The 19585-nt window shown below is 44.6% G+C and overlaps 1 protein-coding gene across 3 annotated transcripts; it reads left to right on the plus strand.

The window, feature by feature from the left end:
* The first annotated feature begins 70 nt into the window (after nt 1-70).
* Nucleotides 71-19205, plus strand: LOC129816877 (serine/threonine-protein kinase LATS2-like). 3 transcript variants are annotated; one of them, XM_055871840.1, is made up of 10 exons: nt 71-366; nt 497-670; nt 5745-6428; nt 11185-11317; nt 12375-13906; nt 14274-14516; nt 14654-14993; nt 15099-15281; nt 15387-15493; nt 15618-19205. In XM_055871840.1, exons 3-10 carry the CDS (start codon nt 6072-6074, stop codon nt 16143-16145), a joined length of 3423 nt encoding a protein of 1140 aa, XP_055727815.1. In that variant the 5' UTR covers nt 71-366; nt 497-670; nt 5745-6071; the 3' UTR covers nt 16146-19205. The 3 variants fall into 3 exon arrangements, with proteins under 3 accessions (XP_055727815.1, XP_055727813.1, XP_055727814.1); XM_055871838.1 differs by lacking the exon at nt 497-670; XM_055871839.1 differs by lacking the exon at nt 71-366 and having other exon boundaries at nt 375-670.
* The last annotated feature ends 380 nt before the right edge of the window (nt 19206-19585 follow it).

Here is a 19585-nt window from a genome sequence, read left to right on the forward strand (position 1 = left end):
AACACATTTTTTTGGTTTTGCTAAATGCAAGAATCACTGCCAAGTTGTATTATTATATAGCTAAATGCATGTAGGAAGCACCGCCTATAATATGTGTGGCGCTGACGTGCATTTGTCCCTCACGTGACTCCTGGAATGTTAACAATGCAGTAAGTGTCGTCCAATTTTGTACTGAATTCTAATTCTGCCTGGAGTTGGGAGAAAATGGAGTCTCTTCATGATATTTACTCGGGCCTACCGTTAAGAGAAAGTTCGATAAATTGTCGTATGTGTTGTGCAACAAATTATTGGATTTAAAGTTTTCCGAAAAGTGTATTTGGTTGGATTCTTTATCGGATTAAATCTGAATGATACATCTATCTCATGGTAAGTTAACAACTTCATATTTTGGGAAAGCCTAACTATTTTGATGAAGAAACAGAAATAAAAGTTATTATTAGTACTGCATTTTATTTAAATTGAAGATAAAGCCTCGGATTTCTTCCAACGCGACCAGCTTTTGGCCAGAGAAAGACTGCGGGGACTGAAATTCTCCCTTCATTGGAATGTCGGGCTGCTCCAGGCTGTTGCGTTGCTTCCAGCGCTAAATTGAGAAGGCCCCACGTTCTTTCATTCCAAATGTTAAACTAATCACAACCTCGACAAGAAAACCCACGAAGTGATCAATATGGTAAGAATATTGAAACAACTCTTTTTAACGGTTGAGTTTAGTTTTCACTAAAGCCTGTGATGGACGGGGTTCGTACAGTGGCGATTTTAGCATGTACATCTTGGTGGGACAAACTCGACCAATTCTTTTATTTTTTTATTTTTTATGTATGCCAGCAAACCCACTACACAACATTTTATAATGCCTATGTGGTCTAAAAAGTAAGGGAAATACAACCAAGAGGATCCACTTTTATAGACAATATACCGACGCGCAGACAACGCATTGCGCAAACAAAACAACCCTCGCAATATTAGCTGGAATTACATGGGTCTATTACTGAACTTTTTGTTTAAAAAAACCTATTTGAATGGGAAGAGACTGTCACTGGCAAACATGGTTACAGACCCAACAACATTATATAGTATCCCGTCATCGTGAAGAAAAGCACATCAGCTTATTATAATACACAAAGTAAGCAAAACAATTAAATCATTCTGACACTGCCAAAAATGATGAATAAGGTACTAATGAGTCCTATATAAGCCATAAAACAATTGATATGTACAAACTATCGCATAAAGGAAGGATGAGCATATAAGAGGCAAGCCATAATTTCGATTAAGACAATGAACAAGTAGTCAATAACTATTTGTTCAGCACTTTTGAAATGTACAGTGACAGAATTCAGAGAACATGGGCAGTTATTACAATATGCTCCCAGTACACCAAGTCAGAACCGTAGGATAACTAAGCAGACAATGAAAGCTCTTACAATATTCAATGATGACATTTCTCTACAACAGGCAATAGGCTACATGTGCACCACCAAGTCAGAACAGTAGGCTAAGTTCTGAGGGGGAGAAGGACCAAATAATTAGGGTGAGACACATTGGCTACTAGCAGCTTACTACACATCATACACTTAAGATAACGTTATTAGCTACTGACATACTTTTGTATATATAGTGTATGTGGATTTTTTATTTTTTTATTTCACATTTATTTAACTAGGCAAGTCAGTTAATAAGAACAAATTTGTATTTACAATGACTGCCTACCAAAAGGCAAAAGGCCTCCTGCGGGGACGGGAGCTGGGATTAAAAATTAATATATAAATATAGGACAAAACACACATCACGACAAGAGAGACAACACTATATAAAGAGAGACCTAAGACAACAAGAGAGAAAGGCAGAAACACTTGACAACACAGCATGGTAGCAACACAAAATGACAACATGGTAGCAGCATAAAACATGGTACGGACATTATTGGGCACAGACAACAGCACAAAGGTCAAGAAGGTAGAGGCAACAATACCACTTCAAATGACTGGATTTGGTTATTTCAGTCACACCCGTTGCTGACAGGTGTATAAAATCGGGCACACAGCCATGCAATCTCCATAGACAAACATTGGCAGTAGAGTGGCCTTATTGAAGAGCTCTGTGACTTTCAACGTGCCACTGTCATTGGATGCCACCTTTCCAACAAGTCTAGAGCTGGCCCGGTCAACTGTAAGGGCTGTTATTGTGAAGTGGAATCGTCTAGGAGCAACAGCCGCGAAGTGGTAGTCCACACAAGCTCACAAAATGGGACCGCCAAGTGCTAAAGTGCGTAGCGAGTAAAAACCATCTGTCCTCTGCAACACTCACTACTGAGTTCCAAGCTGCTTCTGGAAGCATCAGCAGTGCAATAACTGTTTGTCGGGAGCTTCATGAAATGGGTTTCCATGGCCGAGCAGCCGCACACAAGCCTAAGATCACAATGTGCAATGCCAAGTGTCGGCTGGAGTGGTGTAAAGCTCGCCGCCATTGGACTTATGAGCAGTAGAGCACCATCTGGTAGTCCAACAGACGAATCTGGGTTTGGTGGATGCCAGGAGAACGCTACCTTCCCGACTGCATAGTGCTAGCTAACTGTAAAGTTTGGTGGATGAGAAATAATGGTCTGTGGCTGTTTTTTCATGGTTCAGGCTAGGCCCCTTTAGTTTCAGTGTAGGGAAATCTTATCTCTATAGCATACAATGACATACTACAGGATTCTGTGCCTCTAACTTTGTGGCAACAGTTTAGGGAAGGCCCTTTCCTGTTTCAGCATGACAATGCCCCTTTGCACAAAGCAATGTCCATACAGAAATGGTTTGTCGAGATCAGTGTGGAAGAACTTGACTGGCCTGCACAGAGCCCAGACCTCAACCCAATCGAACACCTTTAGGATGAATTGGAACGCCGAATGCGAGCCAGGCCTAATCCCCCAACATCCGTGCCCGACCTCACTAATGCTCTTGTGGCTGAATAGAAGCAAGTCCCCGCAGCAATGGGCCATCATCATCTAGTGGAAAGGCTTCACAGAAGAGTAGAAGCTGTTATAGCAGCAAAGGGGGACCAACTACATTTGAATGCTCTTGATTTTGGAATGAGATGTTTGACGAGGTGTCCACATACTTTTGGTCATTTAGTGGATCTCCCTGGCATATTACATTTATGCAGCAGTATACAAGACATATTTTTGGACTCACCATTGCTGTGATCACTTGAACGTGGTGCGGCGGTCCTTCTTGTGGGCAAACTTTGTCATCAAAGTTTGGCAATCTCTGGATTTATGGTGCTTTCAAGACAACTGGTAACTTAGAAAAAAACAAGGTTGAGTCATGATGTCAGTGATCTTAAGGTCGGAGCTCTAGAAAGAGGCCAGAGTTCCAAGTTCTCAGTTGTCTTGAACACACCAATGTAATTCAACCTTTTTTGGCCCATGGTGTTGCGTGTGAATGTTCATCCTTTTAAACTTGGAAAAGAGACCCTTTCAGACCGATATTTTAAATCCATAAACCCAGACTTGGACCACACACCCTCTCCACCTAATAGCAGGCATGGGAAGAAAAATAGTGATTGCTTCTCAACTCTTGCAGTTAGCCATCGATTCCTTCCAAACCACTCATTGTTGAATATGCTTTTTCAGACTTGTTGAGCAATGTTTTGTCCAATGGCCCGATGAGCACCGATAGGTTTTAACTATAATTTCTCTTCATATGACAAGGATTGAAATGAATTTGCCAGTAGATTGTCATAATTCATGAGGATGCCTGCTTGCTAGCTAAGATTGTGAAAGTATGATGTTGATGTGATCAGTCCAATCAAAGCTACGGTAGATATAACGTGATTTGAAGCCATTTTATCTGTGGCCAATGACCTTGAGCGTTCTTGAACAGGCACTTCTCATGTAAATCTATGGCAGCACCCAAGGGGGCCTGAACTGCCTAGCTGTTCCTGTAGATTTGGTGGTGACATAATGTCCCCATGAGTGACACAACACTGAGCCAATCACGGCGCAACTGGAGTCGATTACCAACGCCTACACTCTGTATTTTCCGCTGGCTGTCCCTCCACCACAGAAAGCACTGAGCTAGGCTGAAACACCTGCATTTTGGAGCTGCCTTACTCAAGAAAGAGACCATGTTTGTATGCAGCTTTTAACTCAAGGAATTATTTTTGGGGGGGGGGGGCATAGTTCTCAAACTGAGAGGTGACACAAATGAATGCCAAAATAACAAGCCAAAAAAAGGCTTTTTTTGTTGTTTGTTTTTTTGCTAAAATGGCCGGGCTCACTTCCTCCTTGCTATTAGAATCATTATAAGTGTGCATGATGTTCTGTTGGGTCAAATGCAGTCAACAGATTGTTCCAAACAAGAACAATGCTGTGTTCCACTTTGCATCTTAATAAAAATCATTCCAGTTGTTTATATATTTTGCAAGTCAAATCTAAAACAAAATCACAATTAGATCTTTTGCCGAGATCATGCAGCCTTATTATGCATTGCAGACTGAGGCCCTCATTAGAAAATACAGGCCAATAGGCACCATAGATCTTGTGGTATTAACAGTACAGTAGTCTCCAATCAGTCAGATAGGCTGATAAGATAATTACTTTATTATCCCTTGGGAAAATGTTGGTTGTGGCTTAGGGTATACATAACACACAATCAAGCATAGAACATGACATTATACAGGTAGAAAAGCGATCACTGATTCATCTGTACACTATACACATCAGTACACTCTGTCAACTGCAGGCCAGCCCACTGTTCCTACTAGTGGGTTTAAAACATGTATGAGCCTTGTAAGTAGGAGACCCTGTCTCTACTCTCCTCTCTGTTGTTTTTCAGTGGAAATCTATTTTTCTGTTGTTTATTTTGGTCCACTCTGCCCCGTGATGCAATGGTATGAGTTTTCTTGTCACTTGTGGAATAGAATGCTATGGGTCAGATGTGGCACGCAAAGCATTACAGGAATGGGAGCTGAGGCTAAATATTCTGGAGATTGCTTGGCACTACCATCCTAAATATGTGTTTGTTTAGAAAAACTACACTCACAGTGAGTACTGTGTTTGTGTCAGAAAACGCCTCAAACACCCAAACCCCAAAAATGCCCTTTTCAACCCATGATGGGACATAGCACACAGAGAGGGAGAGAAAGAGATGGTAACAGAGGGTGGTATTGATGGTAGTGTCCTGATTTTAAACGGGCCCAGTGGATGCTGTTGATCTCAAGCTGTTTGAGGCTATCCCAGGCCTAAAGGAACACCTACCAAGTACTGGTCTGATGGTCTCTCAGCCCTGTTCTATAGCCACTGAATTGAAATAAAGCTAACCACCTATATTTTAATAGTTGTCATAATTGAACATGCCTAAGTTACACAGGTCCAATACATTAATAAAATGTTATACACGATCATACTTCAATAATAGGGTTTGACACCACAAAAGCTATGTTACACAATTACACCGCAATAATACATTGTTGTTGCTATGTGACTATTCCACGTGTGCACAGATAAATATGCTTCCTTCACACCTATTATGCCCCAGAGAGTAGCACTGCCACTATAGAATGTAGACAATGTTCTTGGAGATACAACTGCAAAGGGGTGTTAATATTGGATCACACAGGAGACGTTCACACACAGTTGATGAGATGTGTGTAACTAATGTAACCCTATGCCACCATGACCACAACCCGACCACACACACATCTTGACCTTAACCATACAGTGACATTTTAGTAACGTTTTCTGCTCTGGTCTTGCTCCACAGGTACAGAAGGGAGCCAGAGTGGTTTGGGCCAAGGGCATCCTTGTGACCCCTCACATGACTTGGAATAGGAACGAGTGTGATCCCTAAAACACACAACATGGAACGCCAGTTGGAATCCTATCAGTAGGAGCCAGCAACACAGAGACAAACAAAAACCTTGACCAAGAGAAGGAGAGGAAGAAACATAATCTCTCCTACTAGAGTGCCTTATCTATTTAGGTCACAGAGTTCCAGAGCAAGCATACGAGTGTTTGTGTCAGTGTGCCAGTTGTGGGTGTCTGTTTTGGTGTAAGTTCCCTAGGCTAGATACTAAAACAGGGGAGTGTCATGAGGCCCAAGACGTTCCCCGCTGCTCCGTATGTGGGCAACACGCGCCAGCGCCTCCAGGAGATCAAGGAGGGGCTGAAGCAGCCAGCCAAGCTGGTGAGCCAGGCCCTCCATGGGGGCAGCTCCTGGGGTGAGGGGGGCCGCGGGACCGAAAGCAAGGGCAAAGACCCCGGGAGTCGCCAGCAGCCGCTCCGGCCCCCTCAGAAGTTCAACAACTACCAGAACGCTTTGAGAGAGATCCGCAAGTCCCTCATGCCCTTTGCCAATGAGTCTGGCCCCTCCTCTGGCTCCGCCCACCCTGCTGGAGACGTCAACCGACAGATGCTGCAGGAGTTGGTCAATGCTGGCTGTGACCAGGTGAGGACTTGAGAGTGAGTGAGTGTCTGTGTGCTTTCAAGTGGGAGAATCTGCTCTCGTCTGAATCAATGTCTCAGCTTAAATGCTGGTTCTATAATCATGTCCTGTAAGTGCCTAACGTAACTCACAAATGTGGATGTTGAAAGTGCCATTCAATGTCATAATATCCAGAGTACAGTACAATGGTTACATAATGTTGAACGCAGAAATGTTAAAATATCAGTTGGTTTCTTCATCCTCTTTCGGAACGAGTGAACATCTTGTCCACTCCAGAGAGAGAAGAGGAGAGCAAACGTTTCTGCAGGAAATTGTCAGCTCACACATGCTCACCTTTCGCCTAAAGAAATAAAGCATACTATATTTCAGATATGGATAGCCTTATTACAGGGATGCAATTTATCAGAGTATTTCCGAGTAATAAGGGTCAGGCTGTTCAGCAGAGTTCAGTCTCTTTAAACACCCATAACTGGCCTAAGATCAGGGCATTTTAAAGAGCTCTGTGTGTTCGAAGCACTTGGATTGGCCAGAGACCAGTTACTATAATCAGACTCAGTACTGTGGTTGAAGTCTTCAGGACAGGCCTGAGGAGAGGCCCTGTGATGGCGGCACTCCTCATTTTAAAGAATGCTTAACTCAAGTCTGTGCTAGGGAACAACCGCTCCTCAGACCTCAGCACAGTAGAATTAGAGATAGTGGGGCGAGAGGGAGGGAAGAAAGACACAAGCCAGATAGATGCAACTCTTTTCCTGCCTACTGACTTTGACTGTCTGTCGTCTGGCTTTTACCATCATAGTGATGGATTGTAGATATGGTGTCTCAATGAGCAAAGCTGCAGTCACCTGTCGCTGTGTTTGTCCTAGGGCTGCCTCCTCAAGTTAACCCAGCCGGACCGAGGTACAGGTCCAGTAGACATTAACAACAACATTACGACCATTTAGCAACTTAATCAGTCCTCAGCCCTTTACATAAATGCTTTTAGTTTTCTGGACCAGCCACCAGGCGTGTCGTATGATGGATGGTCCTGGTATTTTTAGGTGACTGTGACCTAGGAGCCACTGAACAGACCATTGAGTGTGGGCCCATATTTTCCTACACATTCCACAGCCATAATGGCCACTGTAGTGAGTGGCCTCTCTAGTCTCAACCCCCCTCCATCCCCAAGGGCCCTCTGGCCTTATTCTTATCAGAAGCCTCTCCTCCAGCCACAAATTACACAGCGCTGCGGCAAGTTACATAATCACAGTAAAAGAGGAAATGTTTTGGTGGGGAGCGAGGAGGGGCCACTGGGAGGGGTGGAGTGTGGAGGAGCTCTTTCCCTCTCCTCCACCTTCCTTCATGTGTACAGCGGCTGCACTATTACTGTACGAGGGGCGGGCCAGGCGGAGTGGAGGGGAGACAGGAATCTTATGCACACTAAGCATATTAAACCTCTGACATATGAAATGATGTGGTCGCCGCCTTTATGTAATGATGAGGTTAACAGGATGTGACAGGGGCCTTGTGTGTGTGAGAGATTAAGAGAAGGAGAATATGGTGGCACACTATCTTTTGTTCCACATACCTATTGATGTCCCTCCCTCTCAGCCTGTCCATCCAGACTCGGCTCCATAAAGGTCTTTCAGAACTTAGAACAGTGGCACAGAAACTGTCACTACGTCCAGGAGTGTGTATTTTGTTGTTCACTTGGGGGGAGGTGGGTGTGTGTGATGATATTTACGAACTCCCAGCCTTCTAAGGAGTGTGTGTGTGTTTGGGATAACTCCCTGGCTTGTGGCTGTAACCATTATAACAAGGGTGCAAATGTGGTAGTGGATATTTTAGGCTGGAAGTCACATGAGTCTAGTAGAGAAACAGAGGGAGAAGGAGGGAGTATGCGAGAGGGAGGGAGAGCAATGGGAGGAAAAGACACCCAAAACACAGATTTCCAAATAGCTGGAATTCTTTACTTCCTGGCCTGTGGAAGTGAGTGTTTATTTTCGGTTTCCTGTGCGTGTTATGTGTGAGGGAGAGGGAGGGAGGGAAAGAGTGTGTTTTGGTTCAGTGATATGGGCATGCCCACTGATGTACACACACATTGTGTAGAATATCTGTGGCTCCGTTGTTTCCTGGTTCTGAGAACTGATTGTGCTCTCTCGCTATGCAACCCTGTTTTTAAACCCTTAAGTTTCCTCCCTGCAAATGGAAGCACCCAGTCTGTGTCAGAACCTGTGGACACACAATGGCTGCATTCGTCTCTTTAAACTAGTTTTAAAGTCCACTTCAGTCCTTAAAACGTGTTTAGCCCTAGTTAGGGTTGTTGCGGTGACTGCCATGACTGCAGTAAAATTCTAAGTGAACGTTGAGTCATCTGTAATCTCCTCTTATGCACTCTGTACATGCGTTAGTAGTACCCAACTCGCTAACGATCATCAGGTCGCTAATGGCCTGGTAGTCAGGGCTCTATTGACCCTCTAACCACTCTGACATAAACACAATCTAAAATCAAAACAGTATCTGCTTTTAAAACTCACCTCACTGTGATGATCAATTTGAAGAAAGAAATTCAACAACAGGTTGAAACTGAGTGGAAAACATGGTCGTTGTGGATATTGTTTCAAAGCCTAATACAAAGAAATAGACAGCACTTTCTAAGGTAATGATTAATTCAAAACATTCATAAGCATACTAGAACATATACATATTCATAGGCCCAAGCCATAATGAGCCGAAGCCCCCCCCCCCCCAAAAAAAATAACGGAATTAAAATGATTGTGCTGTTATACAATACATAGCCTACTGCATATTACACAAAAATACTGATTTTAAGATATCTTTGGTATATAATTGGTCTATCCTAAATTGAGTTAGCCTACAGTTTGTAGTGAATTTTGTATTTGATTTTGAATAGCCTAGTAATAGGGCATTTTATTTATTTTCATAGTTAATAGGCTGACACATGACCTTATAGCTAGAGAATATCTCACCACTGTGCATTTCCATCTCCTCCCCTCTCTTCTCTATTCCTTTCTCCAGCGCACAGAGAAAGGGGGTGGCAACAGTTTTTAATGAAATGTTTAGGTGTGAAAACATGTTACTATCGATGTTCCCGAACAGATTTCACTTGGTTTCCCTACTGAAGCACTAAGTAGCTGTAGAAACAGGGTGGGAACAGAGCCCATGGCATACAGAGTTTGGGCGGAATATCACCAGTTGCGCGTTGTGAAATAACCGGAGTAGCCTAAACAAACCAGCGGGAAAGTGGCCTCAATTTCTGCCCAAAACAAAACTAATTTTACATATTAGTGAAGACAAGATTAAATTTAGAATAGTCTGATGGGTTCAAATTAGAAAATATTTTTGCGACTTTCTAAAGTCATCAATATCCTATAGTTTCATCATGCAGCCCATATCTTTTGATTTCTAAGACATTTTAAGGTTTGTATCATTCTCAACTAAAGTTGACAAATAAGTCTAAATCTAGTGAATAGGACCTGTTTCAAATGATTACTTTTACACTCAACATGTGCACTCTCACGCCAGGAATGCAAAAAATATACTTTCTATTTTATTCAGCTGTTCAATTATATTCTTATTACTATAAAACAATATAAAATAATGGAACATGACTCATAAGCATATCTTGTCTGCTAAATTAACAAGCCTACAGCCTATGGCATGGCACATAGCCAGATAACATACAGTAGGCCAACTCACATTTTGTTCTTCTGAAATACATTTTCTTCAAATAATAATGTTTCTTTAGACCTGCTGAAAATACATAAATTGGTGATGGTATATATTCAATTGATTTCTAACTTTTTTCATGCAGACGTTCCAAAGGCGCACATCAGCAGCTTGTATGCGTGGAGGTCTGGTGATGCTAAACTTGTTTATGTTCATTTACGGTCAATTACCTTGAGACCGGCAGTCTTATGCATGACAATAACCGGCTGACAAAAATTCATGACCGCCACAACCCTAGCCCTAGTTTATTTCCTGTAAAATGTAATATTCATACACAACATCGTCTTGATTCTATGTTTTAAACAACAACCTCCAGTGGTTATTTCAGATGAGCAGTAGTATTTGGTTGAAGTTCTCTAACTGACCAGCGGAGGCAGTGTGGGGTTGAATGCCTGTGTTGACTTGGGGCCACACTGAGGTATGGGTTGAATGTCTTTAGAGTGAGGTCATATGACATTAAGGGGTATTTCCTCATGTAGGTGTGGGTCGCCTAGTTAAAGAACGGTCACAGCTTGTGTCATGTTTATTTTCACGTCTCACTCACTGATGTTTAATGGCTGTTGTTGTTTGTACTCTGCCTATCAGCCAGTATGAAAATAGTAGGATAACCTGCATTATCTTTATATAAATCCTAAAATATGTACTACAGTATGGTACAGAACTGTCACCGTAGAGGTCCTTGTCATAAGAATAGCGTGCTGTTGACATTTTGAAAGAATGTAAAAGGGAAGGTTCTATGTTCTCTGTGTTTTATGTTGTTGTGTGTGTGTGAGGCTGGCTCAGGAAATGGCTGGTGCATGACCCCAGGAGAAGAGGATGCAGGTGCAAGGCCTGCTGCGGGGCTGTTTAAATCATCATGTCCTTATGTGTGCATGGTTGACAATAGAAGAGACAATGACAACAGAAAAGGCTATACACTATCTGGCACTAAAATAATGCAATCTGTTCCACAAAATGAGATGGATGAGTGTCATCAGTCACAGTCTCTCAATGATTTATCAGTGTCTTTTCAACACCGTTGTTTTTCCACCAGGAAATGGCGGTGCGGGCTCTGAAGCAGACGGGCAGCAGAAACATTGAGGCTGCTCTGGAGTACATCAGTAAGATGGGATACCTGGACCCCCGCAATGAACTCATCGTCCAGGTCATCAAACAGACCTCACCAGGTAACACAACTCATGCACATAGTGCATTCGGGAAGTATTCAGACCCCTTTACTTGTTCCACATTTCATAAATGTACAGTCTTATTCTAAAAATGATTAAATTGGTGACAAAGCAGCAACGGGTTGAGAGTCCTTTAGGTGCCTTTTGCAAACTCCAAGTGGGCTGTCATGTGCCTTTTCCTGAGGAGTGGCTTTTGTCTGGCCACTCTACCATAAAGGCCTGATTGGTGGAGTGCTGCAGTGATGTTGGTCCTTCTGGAAAGTTCTCTCATTTACACAGAGGAACTCTGGATCTCTGTCGGCGTGACCATGGGGTTCTTGGTCACCTCCCTGACCAAGGCCCTTCTACCCTATTGCTCAGTTTGGCGGGGCGTCCAGCTCTTGGAAGAGTCTTGGTGGTCCCAAACTTCTTCCATTTAAGAATGATGGAGGCCACTGTGTTCTTGGGGACCTTCAATGCTGCAGACATTTTTTGGTACCCTACCCCAGATCTTAAATAAAGGTTAAATAAAAAATAAAAATCTGTGCTTCAACACAATCCTGTCTCGGAGCTCTACGGAAAATTCCTTCGACCTCATGGCTTGGTTTTTGCTCTGACATGCACTGTCAACTGTGGGATCTTATTTAGACAGGTGTGTGCCTTTCCAAATCGTGTCCAATCAATTGAATTTACCACAAGTGGACTGCAATCAAGTTGTAGAAACATCTCAAGGATGATCAATGAAAACAGGACTCACCTGAGCTCATTTTCGAATCTCATAGCAAAGGGTCTGAATACGTATGTTAATAAGATATTTCCAGTTTTTATTTGTAATACACTTGCAAAAAGGTCTAAAAACCTGATTTCACTTTGTCATTATGGGTTATTGTGTGTAGATTCATGAGAAAAATGTTTTATTTAATCCATTTTAGAATAAGGCTGTAATGTAGCAAAATGTGGGAAAAGTGAAGGGGTCTGAATACTTTCCGAATGCACTGTACATTCTAAATATATGCACATAAAGTTTGAAATGCAGTAAGGATATGAACTCACTCCCCACTATGATTTCTGTCCACAGGCAAAGGGGGCATTCCAAACTCAATGGACCACAGACCACCATTGGAGGGAACAAGTGAGGGCGCCATGCCTTCCTACCACCAGATGGTGGCGCCGATGTATGAGGGTGCTGGTTATGGGCCAGAGGGCGCCTACATGGGCGCCCCTCCTGTCATGAACTACATGATGCCCCCCTCGGTCGCGGTACAGGGCCCTGCCATAGGTAACCCCATGGGACGCCCCCTCAGCATGGGAGCCTACACTCCAGCCATGGCAGCCTACCCTCCAGCCAATCCAGGGAACCCCATGTACACCCCAGGCACCACGCAGAATGCCTACCCAGGCAGTATGGAGCAGGCCATGATGGGCTACAGCGTCCCCAGCCAGCCCCTGCAGCTTCAGCCCCAGGCACCAGGAGTCCCTGTCACCGGACCCCACTACGACTATGGCCACGTCCGGCCTCACATGATGGAGCCCTCAAGCTACGGCGTGCAAAGGAGTGCCTCCTTCCAGAACAAGATGCCACCGCTGGCACCCGACAACTACGTCAACATGCAGGGGAAAGGGGCCATGGGCCAGAACGGAGGAGGGTACCCTCCTAACATGTACATACCGCCCCACCCCCAGCAGTCCAGCCCAACCTCACACCAGGTCCACATGATGTCCCGCTCACCCGGTGGAGCCGCCGCTGCCATGGGGCCAGATTTCTCTGACCTGCTCACACCCTCTAGAGCCAGCCTTAACCTGGACCTGTACGAGCAGCACCAGCACCACTGGGCTGGTTCCCAGGGGCCTGAGGGGGTCCCTCCAGCCAGGCAGCCCCAGCCTCAGGGGCCCTTCCGGGGAGAGGTGCGGGTCCCTAGCAGGACCAACTCCTTCAACAACCGGTCAGTGCCCCCAAACAACGTCCGACCCACCCTGGTCACCCCAGCTCCCGGCAAGCAGGACCCGTCCCTGGGACAACCCAACACCATCACAGCGGTGACTTCGCCCCCCATCCAGCAGCCGGTGAAGAGCATCCGAGTAATGAGGCCCGAGCCGAAGACTGCTGTGGGGCCATGTCACCCTGGCTGGTTGGCTGCTCAGGAAGCATCTGAGCCCCTCGTCTACATGCCTGAAGAGGCCTACTCTCTGGAGCATGCCCAGGAGACCCGCTGTCCACCACCTCCCTACCCCAAAACCCTGCACATGTCTGGGGCTGCTTCAGAGGCAGGGCCCCTGGAGGGACCAGGAGGAGCTATGTGTGGAGCCCCAGACCTCAACACCCCTTCTATGCCACGTGGAGGAGGAGGAGGAAAGGCAGAGGAGAGCCAGGTGAAAGAGAAGACCAAGTCTGGGAAAGGAGAGAAGGCAGTGAAAAACAAGAAGCAGATCCAGACATCGCCGGTGCCGGTGAGGAAGAACGGACGTGATCAGGAGAAGAGGGAGTCGCGCATTAAAAGCTACTCGCCCTTCGCCTTCAAGTTCTACATGGAGCAGCATGTGGAGAATGTGATGAAGACACACCAGCAGAAACTGAACCGCAGGCTCCAGCTAGAGCAGGAGATGTCCAAGGTGAGACAGAGAGAGACCTAAAGGTTTTGAGGACCTGTGTTGTAGACAACACATCGAAGACCCTACATGCCTAGAATGGGAGTCAATGAGTTCATGGCTTTATTTGTAACAGCTTGTCCAAAACATTTAGAAAAACAATTACTCGGGGTTCAGTCCTTTTGATAGAATGTTATGAAATCATACAAACAAAAAAATGGGGTTTACTAGTCAAGTAATACATTATTAAATTTTTTCCCATACATTCACAGTTGATTGAGACATTAGAAACATCAAATATAAAACATAATATAATCGTAGTAAGGCATGTATACCGTATTTTACCAAGGCAACTTAACCTTTTTTATTCTTCCCCTCCCCCTTCCTCCAGGCTGGCCTATCAGAGGCGGAGCAAGAGCAGATGAGGAAGATGCTTAACCAGAAGGAGTCCAACTACAACCGGCTGCGCCGTGCCAAGATGGACAAGGCCATGTTTATCAAGATCAAGACGTTGGGGATCGGGGCCTTCGGTGAGGTGTGCCTGACCCGCAAGGTGGACACGGGAGCCCTGTACGCCATGAAAACGCTGCGCAAGAAGGACGTGCTCAACCGCAACCAGGTGGCCCACGTCAAGGTAAAGCTGAAGGCAAATTATCATGATGACACGTTGCACCTGGTGATGTTTCCATGTTATTGTGATGCCAAAAGCACATTTCAGCGTTTGGTGTGGAATGGACAATAAAGTTTTTTCTTATTCTTTCTAACCCTAAGGCTGAGCGTGACATCCTGGCGGAGGCAGACAACGAGTGGGTGGTGCGTCTGTACTACTCGTTCCAGGATCGTGACAGCCTCTACTTCGTCATGGACTACATCCCCGGGGGAGACATGATGAGCCTGCTGATCCGCATGGGCATCTTTCCCGAGCCGCTGGCATGCTTCTACGTGGCTGAGCTGACCCTGGCCATCGAGAGTGTCCACAAGATGGGCTTCATCCACCGCGACATCAAGCCTGACAACATCCTCATCGACCTGGATGGACACATCAAGTTGACCGACTTTGGCCTCTGCACTGGCTTCCGCTGGACGCACAACTCCAAGTACTATCAGAAAGGTGAGCAGGGGAAAGACAAAGGACAAGTTCTTTCACTGCGTAGATGCTTTTGTATAGATGGCTTCCCCTTGATATGATCGATATGTAATATCCTCTCCTCTCCAGGGAGCCACATCAGACAGGACAGCATGGAGCCCAGTGACTTCTGGGATGACGTGTCCAACTGTCGTTGTGGCGACAGGCTGCAGACCCTAGAGCAGCGGGCGACACGGCAACACCAGCGCTGCCTGGCACACTCCCTGGTGGGCACGCCCAACTACATCGCCCCTGAGGTGTTGTTGCGCAAAGGTGAGGGCAAGACCGGGCATGGTGGAGTAGTTGTATGTTTGATATATGAAATAAAGTAGCCTATTGTGATCTTGTTAGTGAGAGGTTGTGGTGTTGTCCTTGCAGGGTACACCCAGCTGTGTGACTGGTGGAGTGTGGGAGTGATCTTGTTTGAGATGCTGGTGGGACAGCCCCCCTTCCTGGCCCCGACACCCACCGAGACACAGATTAAGGTTAGTAGTCAGTCGGCTCACGGCTCAGTAAAACTACTGAATGTGGAAATACCATATCACTCCTCAATTGCAGCTCTGAAACATACTGTATCCTCACGGTCTCCCCCTTCCCTTTCCTCTTCAGGTGATAAACTGGGAGAGCACACTGCATGTGCCCCCGCAGATCAAGCTCAGCCCCGAGGCTGTCGACATCATCGGCCGTCTCTGCTGCTCCCCAGAGGAACGTCTTGGGAGCAACGGCGCCGGCGAGATCAAAACTCATCCCTTCTTCGACCAGATGGACTTCTCCAGCAACCTGCGCACCCAGCCCGCCCCCTACCGGCCCAAAATTGCCCACCCCATGGACACTTCCAACTTTGACCCAGTGGAGGAGGAAGGTGGTCCCGGGGCGTGGAGTGATAGCGGAGACAGCACCCGGGCCTGGGAGACCCTCTGCACCCCACACGGGAAACACCCGGAGCACGCCTTCTACGAGTTCACCTTCCGCAGGTTCTTTGACGACAACGGCTGCCCCTTCCGCTACCCCAAGCCCCCAGAGACCAGCCACAGCCATGGGCCTCCCAGCAACAGCGGAGCCAGCAGCATGGGCCCTGAGGAGGAAGAGGAGGAGGAGGAAGAGCAGGGGGAGGGCTGTGAGCCTGTGTATGTGTAGAAGAGCCCAGACTGTTGGCTTTCTAAACCACGGCCCCCCTCTCTTTCTCTCTCTCTCGCTCTCTCTCTCCAGCAAATCAACACTCAGCACCTGGGACCCTGTCTGCCAACCTCCCATCTACCACTGTGAATGTATGTTCATGTGTGTGTGCGTGCCTCTGTACATGCGGTTTTGAGAGACTTGAGAGCGAGTGAGATATTGAGAACAGGACGGCCTGACATCTGTTCAACAATTCAAGCACTACTGTGTGGAATCTACAGCGTGAGCAGAGACTACAATAAGAACCCCTGATCTGGGACCAAGAAACAACTAACTATACAAGGGCTAGGCATGGGATAATGATGCCAGAGGACTGTTATGAAAAAAGACTAATCAGAACAGGTAGTTCTTCTAAAAGGCTCCACTGCACTGTGGAGGTTTACAAAAGTGTTCAGATAAGAGTTTGACGCTCGGACCGTGACCATGCGTGTTTCTAGTGGTCATAGTGCTCTATCCCATTCCTTCCACCCTGGGTCTTACAGAGATCACTTCTTCCAGGTTGACCTTACCCCATGAAGTAAACACAAACCCTTGCTGTTTCACAGGTTGCTTGTCTCTTCCTTTCTGAGACGTAGGGACTAGAACCAGTGTGTGCTTTGGACACTGAGCTGGACTTTAGGTTGGACTGGACGACACTTCTCACACAGCTATGACAAAATAAGCTACCAAAATACACATGCACACTTTGCAGGATGGTTGAACTACACAATCTAGGAGGGGGAAATTAGGTTGTCCTCTGGAGCTAACCACCCTAAGTCCTCTAAAACCACAGGGTTATCTTACGCATTTCTATCAATGTTGTTTGGATGTTTTTCAAAGGTAGAGGGTCTGACATGGCAGTCTAGAGATTCCCCCAAGGTTAACTAGCTGTGTGTCTCCTACCTTCAGCTTCACACACATTTTTTTCTCCAAATAGGTGATGTGGAATGCCGCCATCTTGTGGTTAGAGAGCCACTATGTTGTTCCCTTACCACCCCTAAATGATTCTGTTTCGAGTGTCAGACCCAGGGGAATGGATGTGATGGGGAAATACTCGTAGGAACAACAACAAATTCCTTTGGTTGAAGTGCCAGCTGCCAGATACATGGATGACATTGTTATTCGAGTCAATCAATTCCTCTCGTTATTATTATGATGACTGTTTTATTGAGCTAGTTCTGAGGAAGGTGAACTACAAGTGTGAATCATTGCTTTGTTGTGGATATGGATCTCGTGATTACATACATGTTTGGTAAGCAGTCACGCCTATCCATGTCTCAACACAACACGTACAGTACACGTGCTCTAAGACTGTCATGTACTGTGACATTACTGATGCCGTGCTTTTTAGCCACATTGACATTTCAAAGTCCAACCTGCTAGTGCACCACTTCCACACACACAGTATTATACAGTTAACACATCCAAGTATCCACACAGTCTCCTCGGTCCGTAAGGAGACATGGCAGAAACATATAATAGTATGACTATGTGCAATACAGAAAATACAATATATCGTTTTGTAAACACTTACAATTATCCTTTTGATCTTTTAATACTGAAGCACGCTATGTACAAATATATAGTATATTGGTTTCTATATTTTCCGTATAGTGACATGACCCAATGCTGCTTATTATTGTGATTAATATTATTATTTACATTTTTATCATTATTTCATGTATACGTACTTCTTTCCTTTTTGTGTGAAAAGAAAAGTGTGGGTTTGATTGCCAGTGTGTTTGAATTTGAAATTGACAAACGGTGTGCTTTTTTAGATGAATGTTGGTGCGTATCTATCCACCACAAGATGATGAGGATGATGATGATCAGTGTTTGTGCAGAATAACGACAGCAGTTCCTGCTCTCTGCAACTAGGCTGGCCCTGTGTGTAGGAGAGTAGGGCGGAAGAGGGAGAGAGACAGACAGTGATAGAGAAAGATGCGTTTCAGAGACAAAAGGAAAGCGGGGCAGGATTGGTTATAAAGTGTAAAATATATGAATAAATAGCCTCCTTTGTATTACAAGAACAAGTATGGTAAATGACAGACTATTATTGGTACATTTTAATTGATCCTAACGACCACAGGTTAATTTGACCATTAATATTATGCTTGTGTTACAGAATTGTTGTTATGCAGTGGAGCACTGCTCAAAGCAGGAAATGCTTTATTTTCTCCAATATCTCCATATGCTTATTGACAATCAACCATTGACGCAGTCTTGTTTGTCCAACTGAATAACAGTATTCCAAATGTGATTGCATACTGACGGAAGGGTCAAGAAGTTGCAAGTTCTGCCGTATGTCAATTCCCAGACATTCTAAGTGCACCAATATGTATCTCAAAGATCAGATTTGTGACAAAATATGAGGGGAATATTTTAAACAATGACAATTGTTTAAACGTGCCAATAATGTTTTTGCTCACTTGCATGACAATATTGAAATGGACATGTTTTTTATAATATGCCTCATGTCTTCAGGATTGGGCAGCAAATTCACTTCATTTGATCATCGTTGTCAGCGCAAGTGGGATTGCCAATCCACCAGGATGAACTATTCAGTGAAAAATAGCTTTAAAAAGAAACTGCTCACCGAGTCAGTTTTCTAGTGTGTATGAGTGTTTTGTATTAGGTGTGCTGTGGATGACGTGTGGTTTCCCTGTATCTGAGTTTTGAAAGTGATGACTGACAATCTTTGACTGATTTGAGATCTTATGTAATGACTCATGATTGGACTTTTTTATCTATGTACCTTTTTGTATTTTTACTCTCGGGAGTTTCTCATGTCTTAGATCCTCCTTAATGTATAATACAATTTTGTTACTCTTGAATATATATTTATACAGATATACATATTTTTTTGTATCTATATTCTTTTTCATTTCCTCTGAGCTAATGTTCAAACCTCTTTGTCTACAATATTATAGACAATATAATTTGGACAGCATATCACCTTTTTTTACATATGTATGAATTGAGGATTTGAAAAAATGCTTTCACTGTCCTCACGTGTAAAATATATGTATAAATTTAAATTAACCAGCTTTGACTTGTTGTAATTTCAAAGCCTCAAACCATGTTATGTCTGGATGAATAATATGATTGACTCTTGTTGGATTTGAATATTAGACTTAACCAATTTTAGCAGAAAATTGAGAATTCTTGTCTGATGTGATCAATTCAGTTAATTTATTTGGACTTCAACAGGAACTTGCCTGGCATTGAAGGGCACTGAGTTTAGACAACATTACATCATCATCATTCACAGACATGACAGATGACACCCACAAACAGAGAGCTACAGTACATTTGGAAAATATTCAGACCCTTTCACTTTTTCCAAATTTTGTTACATTACAGCCTTTATTCTAAAATGGATTAATTAAAAATGTCACACATTACCCCATGATGACAAAGCG

The sequence above is a fragment of the Salvelinus fontinalis genome, chromosome 19 (assembly GCF_029448725.1).
Source record: "Salvelinus fontinalis isolate EN_2023a chromosome 19, ASM2944872v1, whole genome shotgun sequence".
NCBI classification, from domain to species: domain Eukaryota; kingdom Metazoa; phylum Chordata; class Actinopteri; order Salmoniformes; family Salmonidae; genus Salvelinus; species Salvelinus fontinalis.